This window comes from Bolinopsis microptera, chromosome 13, assembly GCF_026151205.1.
Source record: "Bolinopsis microptera isolate Bmic1 chromosome 13, MBARI_Bmic_1.0, whole genome shotgun sequence".
NCBI classification, from domain to species: Eukaryota; Metazoa; Ctenophora; class Tentaculata; order Lobata; family Bolinopsidae; genus Bolinopsis; species Bolinopsis microptera.
This window is the reverse complement of record NC_087084.1, coordinates 1,391,436-1,403,767: the sequence shown is the minus strand read 5'-3', so window position 1 is coordinate 1,403,767 and position 12,332 is coordinate 1,391,436. Positions and strand designations below refer to the sequence as shown.

At 37.6% G+C, this 12,332-nt stretch overlaps 1 protein-coding gene across 1 annotated transcript in view; it reads left to right on the top strand.

The window, feature by feature from the left end:
- The first annotated feature begins 1,846 nt into the window (after positions 1-1,846).
- LOC134825432 (MICAL-like protein 1) overlaps positions 1,847-12,332 on the top strand; it is a 36,834-nt gene continuing 26,348 nt past the window's right edge. Inside the window, exons 1-2 of the mRNA XM_063837608.1 lie at positions 1,847-1,923; positions 4,141-4,260. Of these exons, the coding sequence (XP_063693678.1) occupies positions 1,847-1,923; positions 4,141-4,260 (197 nt within the window). The remainder of the gene's footprint in view (positions 1,924-4,140; positions 4,261-12,332) is intronic.

Sequence of the window (12,332 nt, the reverse complement as noted above, 5' to 3'; positions counted from 1 at the left end):
CCCCTCCTCCTCTCCTATTCAGTCCTCCTCCTCCTCCTCCTTCTCAGTCTCTCAGTCTCCTCCTTCTCCTGAGTCCCTCCTCCTCTCCCCTCCTCCTCTTCCTCTCGTCATCTCCTAGCCTTCCTCTCAGTTCCTACCAGTCGCCTCCTCACTCCTCCTCCTCCTGGGTCCTCCTACTCTATTCTTCTCCTACCTCGCTCCTCAGTTCCTCCTCCTGGGTCCTCCTCTCATCCCTTCATCAGTCTCCTCCTTCCCCAGCCACTCCCCGTCCCCCCTCCCTTCTCCTCCAATTCAGTCCTCCTCCTCCTCCTCCTCCTCTCACTTCTCCTCAGTCCTCCTTCTCATTTCTCCTTAGTCCTCCTCCTGAGTCCTCCTCTGAGTCTCCCTCCTCTTCCTTCGGAGTCCTCATCCTGAGTCTCCTCCTTCAGTCATCCTCTCAGTTTCATCCTCCTCAGTCTCCTCTCTGCCAGCCTCTCAGCCATCCTTTCTCAGACATTCCTTCAGTACTCGTCAGTTATTCTTCAGTCCTCAAATGTTTGTCGCTAATGTCCACCAATGTCCACCAATGTCCTCCAATGTCCATCCTAGTCCGCCAATGTCCGTCCGGTCAGCCAATGTCGTCGAGAGTCGCCAATGTCCGTCCGAGTCCGCCTATGTCCGTCCGTGTCCGGCCTATGTCCCAAAAAACACCGTACGTTGTCTCATAGAATCATAAGGACAGGAACATGGCGGACATGACGGACATGGACACCCCCCCCTTTATAGTGTGAGTGTCAATAAATTACTGTTGTCTAAAAAAGGAAGAATGAACACGTGATCTGAGATTACAATATCTCCAATATCAAAAGGATGTGTTAGAAAATTCATAGTCCATGGTGATTGGTGGCAGGTATCAAGTTAAAATCGAAGTTACATGACTGGCAATGTATACGTTTGACCGTCTCCCTCTCTCACCCTGACGCTATCAGGGTGCTCCTGAGGATTGTGAATCTAATTCCTGGTGCGCATGTTAAACATAATAGCGCATAGTCTTTCCTTCTGGGATAGTTTTTCAGTGAGTCTCTGGTGGTATCTGAGGTTGTGGACCCCATCCGCCATTTGATTGGAGTTCTTTAAGTGGGGTAATTGGTGACTTTTTTCCACCTGGATGATTGTTGTTGTACTTTTTATTTTCCTCATTTCATGAGCTTTTAGATCTGTTCCATATCTTTTTGTCTTTTGTGGGTGAGTTGGGGTGGGTTAACACAGACATCAAAGAATTGTTCGTTGCACTGTGCTCAGAACTCGTGAGGATACATCAGTGCAGATCTATCAGATTGGTACAACCAATTTCTTCATGCTCACTTAAAAACAACTCTAAATCTGTAGGCTGTCACTGTATTAGTGCACACACCGCCACCTCAACTGCTCTAAAAGTTTAATTCAATAAATTCTAACAATCCTAATTTTGTATCGTGATGGAAGATGGTGGTCCATACAAAACATATTACTTAGGTGCCATTTGGTGTGAGCAATAGCGACAGACGCACACTCTTTGCCACGTCAACTTATATCTAATCTATTTAAAGTGTGACAACATACTACCATTTGTGGCAAATCTCATAGTATAAAGCTTACAGGAAATGTCAAACAGTATATTTAGGGGGGGTTACCACTGTCATTTTATCCCCCTGACAAAAAACTTACTGATAAACCCAAAAGACAAGACAAATAGGGACAAGAGGGACAAAAGGGACAAAAAAAGATTTATAGGAGAAAAAAAGGACAAAAAGACAAAAAAGACAAAAAAGACAAAAAAGACTGGACAAAAAAGGGACCAAAATAGGACAAAAAAGACAGGGACAAAATGGACAAAAAGGTCAAAAAGGACCAAAAAGGACAGGGAGACAAACGGACAAATAGACAGGGGACAATAGACGTAAGGTAAATAAGGTCAATTATCCCGTTGAAATGCAAAAAATAAGTTCAGGCACAGTTTCCAACTAGCTAATAAGTTGGGTAAAGTCAGAGAGAAGTAGAACGTAAAAAAGTCAATCTTGGTTATTTATCAGCCTTAGTGTGCTCATGCTTCAAGACAACTTGGTCTAGTGCATGCTCACTGTTCACATTTGAAAGTTTGAGCTGAACTTGCATGCAAAACAACACTCAAAAAGCAAGAAACTAATTTGCACTGAGGGATAAGTGGATGAGATATAAACAGAGTTGTTTAGTGAAGAAGCATGTTTCATGAGCCGGATATTGGGCGTTAAAAATTTGTTAAGGTAAAAACTAAAGAGGATTGACTACAACAAGAATTTAACGTCTCTAGGATATTTCTATGGTCAAGGTGGCCGGACAAACTCTCCCGCCTTCAAAATAGGCTGGACAGTTTCATTGCCCATCATCTAGAAGTCTATCATTCAGGTAAACTGTGACGAATGTGGACTCTCAAATGATTCGTCCTGGAGGACACCATCATGTTCATGGAACAAGTGGAGGAATAAGAAAAATCTTTATTAGAGGACGCATGCTTGTTCTCCGTGTTTGTTTAACTTTTTTTCATAGTGAAAAAGCTAATACCCATTAGCTCGTTATTGTCGGCATATTGTTATGGAAAAGTAATTGTGTGGGTCTGGGTATCTGCTTTATGGCGCTATGAGCGTTATTGGATATTAAGATGATGACTTTTTTGAGATACACTTGATTAATGGGATTAATGAAAATATTGACTGAAACCGTGTACAATTTATTTATGTGATGCCGTTGATGTTTCTGCTTATTTAGTCCCTTACATAAAAAAAAAAGGGGAAGAGAGAGAAAAGAGGAGAGAGAGAGAGGGGAGAGAGGGAGAGAGGAAGAGAGGAGAGAGGAGAAGAGGGGGGGAGAGAGAGGAGAGAGAGAGAGAGAGATTTTATGGGGGTTTTCAACTCTACAACTTATGAAGGGAAGAGCTTAGAGAGAGAGAGAGAGAGAGAGAGAGAGAGAGAGAGAGAGATAGAGAGAGAGAGAGAGAGAGAGAGAGAGAGAGAGAGAGAGAGAGAGAGAGAGACGAGAGAGAGAGAGAGAGAGAGAGAGAGAGAGAGAGAGAGAGAGAGAGAGAGAGAGAGAGAGGAGAGAGAGAGAGAGATAGAGAGAGAGAGAGAGAGAGAGAGAGAGAGAAGAGAGAGAGAGAGAGAGACGAGAGAGAGAGAGAGAGAGAGAGAGAGAGAGAGAGAGAGAGAGAGAGAGAGAGAGAGAGAGAGAGAGAGAGAGAGAGAGAGAGAGAGAGAGAGAGAGAGAGAGAGAGAGTAGATCTTATGAAGGGAATACTACATACTACATACAACTTATGAAGGGAATGAGCTTAGAGAGAGAGAGAGAGAGAGAGAGAGAGAGAGAGAGAGAGAGATAGAGAGAGAGAGAGAGAGAGAGAGAGAGGAGAGAGAGAGAGAGAGAGAGAGAGAGAGAGAGAGAGAGAGAGAGAGAGAGAGAGAGAGAGAGAGAGAGTAGATCTTATGAAGGGAATACTACATACTACATACTACTTATGAAGGGAATGAGCTCAGAGACCTTTTTTGCATTAAATTCAACTAGTTATAGTGTCAATCATCTCAACAATGTACGCTTCTTCAACTCAACTACATGAACAGCACGAAACAGCTTCATTCCTCACAGCCCGTTACATGCCGGGAGCGGAGAGTTGTCGCAAAGTAGTGCCGAACATTATAAAATTGCATGTTTCCGATTTGACTCATGATTGCCAATTCTTCTCCGGTTCCGAATGTCATTTAACTAAAGCTATTAAAATATCAAGTTATAGATTCTTAGCGGTGGTACCCCCTTTCTTAGCGGGGGTACCCCCTTCTTAGCGGGGGTACCCCCATCTTAGCGGGGGTACCCCCATCTTAGCGGGGGTACCCCCTTCTTAGCATAAGATTTGGGCATTTGATACCTTGAAACTTATAAATTGGTCAAACATTAACATTTTCGAACTTTAAAATATGAAAGGTATATTATCTAGTGACTAACGATATCTGTTTAGAATACAAAATATTAAATATGGATTCTAAGGATCAAAAGTACAATTTTTTGTATTTCGCAAAAGGTACCTTGAAACCCGGTTTTATTTCGGTATCCTCATTAATTAATTAGTTAATTAGCTAATTAATGACTTAATTTCAGTGACGATGATATGCGGAGTGTTACAAGTGAAATGTCCGAGATGACATTCGGCGGGTTTGAGGATGGCTACATGTCCGAGAACGAATATGAGCCTTACAACGATACCAACCCCGAGGAAAAGTTAGTTCCCAACTTGTTGGATAATGAATAATATCACATACTTTAGGGGGGAGCCAAGTGGATATTTGTAGATATTTGGATAATGTCATCCACTTTTTTCGTGAATTATCCATTACAATAATCTACAAATATCTACATTTATCTACATTTATCTACATTTATCTACAAAAAATGTATATCTCAAATATGTGCCCAGAAATTCTAGTGAATTTTTGGAGATAAATGTATAAATTTGTAGAATTTGTAGAATTTTCGTGAATTATCCATTGACAATAATCTACAAATATCTACATTTATCTACAAAAAATGTAATCTCAAATATGTGCCCAGAAATTCTACTGAATTTTTGGAGATAAATGTATAAATTTGTAGAATGTCATCCAGTTTTTTCGTGGATTATCCGTTCTACATTAATCTACAAATATCTACAAATATCCACTTGGCTCCCCCCCACTTTAGTTCCCAACTTGGGAATATCACATACTTTAGGTCCCAACTTGTTACTTGTATTGTGAATATCACATACTTTAGTTCTCAACTTGTTACTTGTATTGTGAATATCACATACTTTAGGTCCCAACTTGTTACTTGTATTGTGAATATCACATACTTTAGGTCCCAACTTGTTACTTGTATTGTGAATATCACATACTTTAGGTCCCAACTTGTTACTTGTATTGTGAATATCACATACTTTAGTTCCCAACTTGTTTCTTGTATTGTGAATATCACATACTTTAGGTTCCAAAAATTTTGTTAACAAAAAATGTTGACGGCCCTCGGGCCCTCTCCGCCAAATTTTACGCACACAATTTTTTGTTCAGAAAAGTACTTGTCAAATGATCTTGGAAATGATCGTGGTAAACAATAAACATTTAGTTAGATACTAGTAGTCAGTAGCGGTTACAACGAGTGTTTTCTGGTTCCATGTTAGTGTGAACACAACACGAACTATGCTAATATGTTAAGTGTCAACAAGGCAATTAGAATTCTAACATTTTCCTTTATTGAACTAAATATCCTCCTTATCTCTAAACGTTAATTCTACCATCTTTAACTGTCTTTCTTTAGTTGCTTTGTTTTTCCTTTATTGAACTAAATATCCTCCTTATCTCTAAACTTTAATTCTACCATCTTTAGGTCTTTATTTAGTTGCTTTGTTTTTCCTTTATTGAACTAAATATCCTCCTTATCTCTAAACGTTAATTCTACCATCTTTAATTGTCTTTCTTTAGTTGCTTTGTTTTTCCTTTATTGAACTAAATATCCTTCTTATCTCTCAACGTTAATTCTACCATCTTTAATTGTATTTAGTTGGTTTGTTTTTCCTTTATTGAACTAAATATCCTTCTTATCTCTAAACGTTAATTCTACCATCTTTAATTGTCTTTCTTTAGTTGCTTTGTTTTTCCTTTATTGAACTAAATATCCTCCTTATCTCTAAACGTTAATTCTACCATCTTTAATTGTCTTTCTTTAGTTGCTTTGTTTTTCCTTTATTGAACTAAATATCCTCCTTATCTCTAAACGTTAATTCTACCATCTTTAATTGTCTTTCTTTAGTTGCTTTGTTTTTCCTTTATTGAACTAAATATCCTCCTTATCTCTAAACGTTAATTCTACCATCTTTAGGTCTTTATTTAGTTGCTTTGTTTTTCCTTTATTGAACTAAATATCCTCCTTATCTCTAAACGTTAATTCTACCATCTTTAATTGTATTTAGTTGCTTTGTTTTTCCTTTATTGAACTAAATATCCTCCTTATCTCTAAACGTTAATTCTACCATCTTTAATTGTCTTTATTTAGTTGCTTTGTTTTTCCTTTATTGAACTAAATATCCTCCTTATCTCTAAACGTTAATTCTACCATCTTTAATTGTCTTTCTTTAGTTGCTTTGTTTTTCCTTTATTGAACTAAATATCCTCCTTATCTCTAAACGTTAATTCTACCATCTTTAATTGTCTTTATTTAGTTGCTTTGTTTTTCCTTTATTGAACTAAATATCCTTCTTATCTCTCAACGTTAATTCTACCATCTTTAATTGTATTTAGTTGGTTTGTTTTTCCTTTATTGAACTAAATATCCTTCTTATCTCTAAACGTTAATTCTACCATCTTTAATTGTCTTTCTTTCTTTCTTTCTTTAGTTGGTTTGTTTTTCCTTTATTCATATATTGTATGATGTGTTGTTTCTTTAGCACATTTAAATAGTCCTCCATTTTATAAACGCTACAGGATTTACTACCTTCTAGTGTATCTATCAGTAGGTACGTATAAGTAATAAGTAAGTATTTAACGAATTACCCTTGCTTTTAGCTTGGCAGAGTATCATGTTTTTACGCTTTTTACCACACACCCACTCACCTTATCGAGGTGCTAAATATTCTGAATAGCTGTAACTTGTTAGTGATGATTAAACCCTTCATTTACTAAATGTTCCTAAACAGTGACAACCTTCATTTACTTAATGTTCCTAAATATAATCATGATTATTACCCGTAATTATTGGTAGTTCTGCAATGTCGCTGTTCTATTGTGAGATTATCGTTTTTTCTCTCAAGCTGAACTAACATTTAGTGTACCTTTGCATTGTGGGGGGGGGGGGGGGGGGGGTGTTTAGGGGGGTCTGAAACATATTGATTTTATTGGTAATCGCAATCTTCTGTTCGTCTAAAAGCTACAAGGGGTTGTCAGTAACATGTCCCTGCACCCTCTGTAAACTATCTGCTGACTGTTAATTTACATTTAAGTTTTATATTTGACAAGGGAAATTGTCTCGTCGGCTGATCAATATACATGTATATATTATGTACATACAGTATTAAATATATTAAATATACATTATACATTATACAGGGTGATGCAAAAATAAAATGTAGGGATTGTAAAAATTATTAAAAAGTCAGTCACGGGTTGAGGTTGTTCTATTGGTCACGTGACGACGATATGGCAGCACTGCACGTGTAGCAAAGAATTCTTTAGTGGGTGGTACCAATCAGAATGCCAAGTTGGAACATTGCCAAGTTGGAACTTAACGGGGGGGGGGGGGGGGGGGATCATGCACTTAACCAGACAATAAACAACCTTCTCACAACACTGATGGAGAGCAAATTTCACGGTGAATGTGTTCACCGCACAGTGCACACATTGACTAAATAAATGGGTGGTTTTTAGTTTTTTAGTAGTAATATTCTGTCAACTCCTAATAACTCCTAATATGGGCATCACGTGGTATGTCAGCTCCTAATAACTCCTAATATGGGCATCACGTGGTATGTCAACTCCTAATAACTCCTAATATGGGCATCACGTGGTATGTCAACTCCTAATAACTCCTAATATGGGCATCACGTGGTATGTCAACTCCTAATAACTCCTAATATGGGCATCACGTGGTATGTCAACTCCTAATAACTCCTAATAAGGGCATCACGTGGTATGTCAACTCCTAATAACTCCTAATAAGGGCATCACGTGGTATGTCAACTCCTAATATGGGCAGCATTCCAGCTCCATCAGTCCCTGCTGGCCGATGAGATATGTCCGAGGTGATACAATGTAACTAGATATGTTAATTTATGGCATCTCAAACGAGTGTGCGTCAAATATTCAATATAAGATCTAACGTTACTGAGATACGTTACGCCAATAAATGTACGCGAGAGAGAATATAATATTATATTTATATGTAGTATAGTATTAATTAGTTACTAATTATTAATATGTAGTAGGAACGAACGAGCGCAGCGCTAGTAAGTTACAAATGCGCAACTAAGATGAGGGAAGGTTCTCAGGATAGGTTTAATGTTATCAGCATAGCTTACTTTTTATTATTGTAAAGTCGAATAAAAAGGCGGTAATCGAAATTCGAATGGCGTTACGTGAAATTTGTTTGTTAAAATTGTTGCGAAAAAGAGAAGATGTCCTGTCTTTAAATCTTCATCCTTGGTGTAGGGCTCATGGGAGAGATCTCGGAACAAGCTAACAGTATTTCTAAATTTAATTTTGAAATTCAAACGTTCATTAATAATGTTCCCGTGATATCATACAAAACGTGTCATGTCTCGCAGCACGACGCTAGAGAGAGAGAAAGAGAGCGGCAACAATTATTACTTTTAGTAAACGACATTTTATTTGACTGTTGCGCGCGAGACAGGATGTTTGGCTACTAAACACTGAAACATTGCAATTGGTTCGCACCTTATCTGAGTTGTGACAAGTTATGTTTTGCGAGCGAGTATAGCTTGCCCTATATCATGGCATTAACCAAATACTCGGTTATCTGGCAACATTTTACATTTTACGTTATTGTGTACAATGTATTACAAAGTACTCATCGGTATTATACTAAGATTACTAATTATAAATTACAAGGATCTCACTTAGTAGGCCAGCCCAATTATAGGAACTGGAACAAGAAAATAAGGTGGACCCCAACTTGGCTAAACATGGTAGTTTAGAGCAGCTTATTATTTTAATCTACAGTGTATGTTTACCAGTCATTTGCCTTGTTTCACTGTCGAGAGCCGTGTTGCTTTCTACTGGACACTACAATGTTTACATTTCCCATACTACACTGATCCCAAATAACGAGAATGAAATTGTATCAGTATCCCGGAGGACGGGAGGAGTATATTAAAGTCACTATTGTAACGGTACATTAGAACACTTCACACGTCTTTAGGTTATGTTAAAATAACTACACACTTATCCCGGAACTTTATCAGTGTTTTATATACCTTATCGGACCTTATTTGGACGGACATTACTTGAACGCTGGAGGCCCTAGCGTTCACCTTAATGTCCGTTCAAATAAAGTCCGTTCAATTAATGTCCGTCCATGTTAAAGTCCGTTGAAATTTTTTCAAAAATTTTTCCATTTCAAACTTTTTGTCCAGAATATGACAGAATTGAAAGGTTCTCCTTGGTCTACCGGAGGCACAGAAGACTTTACTAGTATATGATGTTTTCAAGGGTCACTTGGCGGAAAAAATTCAACGAAATTATAGCTCATCAACATAGTTCATGAACTAGTCCCCGCCAACATGACAAACTTGTTCCAGCCTCTAGATATTACTATACGGTAAATCGTGTTGCCAAGGACATTGTCCGAAGTTGTTATACTTATAGTTCATATTACTCGGGGGCGGTAATGAAACAGTGCTAGGAAAGCTCCACGTGATGTTAAGGTTAACCTTAAGTTGCCTAAGATAAAACCACTTCACGCCGAATGGCTTGTAAAAGTTAACACTGAAATGCAGAACAGGGGTAGTTTGATAGAAAAGGTTTCCATAAAGCTAGAAATCACTGATGCTTTAAGCATGGACTATTTCATGCACGAAAACCCATTTGATGAAGATGATATGTGATGTTAGACACTGATCATGTACACATATGTTAAAAATTTTACTGCTTGATGACTGCTTTTCTTACTTACTGTATAAAAAATAGATTTAAAAATCGTTTGCTGAAATTTAAAAAACGTCATAAAAATTTTAAAAATTCGGATTTTTGATGGTTTTGAAAGCCTTCGAGCGTTCATATTAATGTCCGTTCATAATTATGTCCGTTCATGTAATGTCCGTCCAAATAAGGTCCGATAAGGTAGTATCCTCTCTAACCGCCATGGCCGGGTCGTACTAGTGATGACATAATTCTTCAACCTGAAGGTCAGTTTCGAAGTGTAATTTTATTTTGTATCCCATTTTTTCGAACTCTTTGAAAAATACCTAATAACACATCTGCGAGGTTGGGAAATTAAAAAAAAAATAAAATCACGAAATATTGGTGTTGGAAATATAATATGGGGGGTTATGCTGTATTTCATATCAGACATAAGTTCATGATATCTTACACAGACTCGATTACATTCCGGTAGATGTTTGATTTTAAACAGTGAACATGGGGCATGTTAATAAAGGCGGAACTAATACGGCACCAATTTGAAGATGATATCTTAGTAATAGCGGGATAGTAATCTAGGAGCGAGTATAGTGTCTCTGTAACACTAGTTATCTAGGAGCGAGTATGGTGTCTCTGTAACACTAGTAATCTAGGAGCGAGTTTAGTGTCTCTGTACCACATTTTAACTTAACCCGCTGAATTACGGTCGGTATTATAGGGGTTCATTATTGGTATACAATTAGGTGATATTACCACTTAATACAATCTCCACAATCTCCAGGCTTGTCTGGTAGAGCTAGTATCTTGATATTAGATTGTGTGTATTGACCTGTAATAAGCGTGATATTACAAGCTTCTTTATGCATATTAGATGTTATATGCGGGAACGCGCACGTGCACGTGCAATGGTTATTGGAACGACATAATGATCGGTTTTGTGGTTATTCCGTCGTGTTTAGTGTGTATAATCGGCTGTATATTCAAGTGGGTTGGATGTTATTGGTGCGATAAAAAGTGACATTCACAGAATACCATTAGCTTTATCCCTGACCACTGACCACGGGCTTTCTACTAGTATATTATATATGCGTTTGTATATGGAATATATATTTGTATATTATATGTATATTTATATTTATAAATAGTATTTCAAATATGGTATGCACTGAGCTCCTGAGATTCCACAGGAACGAATTGCGGTAAAGCTATAATAGCAGCTGTGTGTGGGCTGCTCATGGTGTGGGACTATAAGCGGCACCCTGGCTGAAGCCTTGTGATAAAAGTGGTGCCCCCCTGGCCCCCCCCCCCCCCCACATTCAGCACTCTTTACAGCCCTTCGTCTACCAAGTTTCTAAAATACCAGCGATCTATGTATCGTATTGTACTGTGTATAAGGTATATAGCAGTGCACTCAGTATTCAGTATAGGTTTATAACATTAAAGAACTATAAATGTGTGTTTAATACTTCGTACTTGTAGTTCAATCTCTGCCGACTATTCAGTGAGTTCAGTGTGTACACTACATGTACGTGACTGTTGTTTACACCTAACATGGCTGGAATATTTGACACATAGTTAACAACTAATATACAACTTATATACAACTTATATACAACTAATATATATTAGCAAATCCTACAACTGCACCCTACAAACTCGTATCAGGGCTTGAGAAGCTCATTCCATCATAATAATATAACCCTGCTCAGAGAGAACACACGGTATTTTACCAAATTCTTGTGGAACTCTGGTAACTAATATTGTTAACCCCCTATCAAATAATCCCCTATTATTGTTATGTAGCTGGGAAGCAAAATAGTCATTGGAGGGTGAGGCTAGGGGGGGGGGGGGGGGGGGGGGGGGGTCATTGTTCTTCCTTTTATAGTATAAATATTTATATTCACAGAATGCACCTATAATAATATAAGTCCTATAATATATATTGCTCACATTTTCTTAGTCACTAATTGTTAATCACTAATTGTTTGTCACTAATTGGTAGTCACTAATTGTTATTTGGTAGTCATGCAGTTATTCTACAGAAATTTGTTTTACAGCTGAACCTTTTATTCAGATAGCTTTAATGCTACCATTTACCACCATGACCATTAAAGCTCATATTCTTTTCCCGGATCTATGTTCTATATTTACCCTTTCTACCTTGTAATTAATTACCCACTGGAAGGTGTGTTTAATGGAATCTGTAGGACACACAATGTTACACTGGAATGTTACTCTGGAACCCGTTTAATTAACCACAAAACAACACAACAAATAACTCGCTACTCACACTAACTCAGAGCCACAGGGTTCTCGGTTCCTCTGAACTACACTTAAACATGATCTATTGATCTTAATACACGTTACTACACGACGTGTTCTTGATACGTGTATTTTAAAATGATTATACCCTAATTGAGATAGTCAGATGTAGTAGTCTGTCTCATTTCATTATATTTTTGAGACAAAATGTGGACAGTTTCTGATAAAACTCATGGAGATGAAATATAAATAATCTGGATGATTAAATTAATTAAGATGATTACCCCTATAATAAAGAAATGAAATAAATAAATGAAGTCAAATTTTATACAGCAATTTAACGATACATTTCTGTGTCAGTTTAAATATAAAAACTATATATAATAATTATGTAAAGGCTGCAGCAGA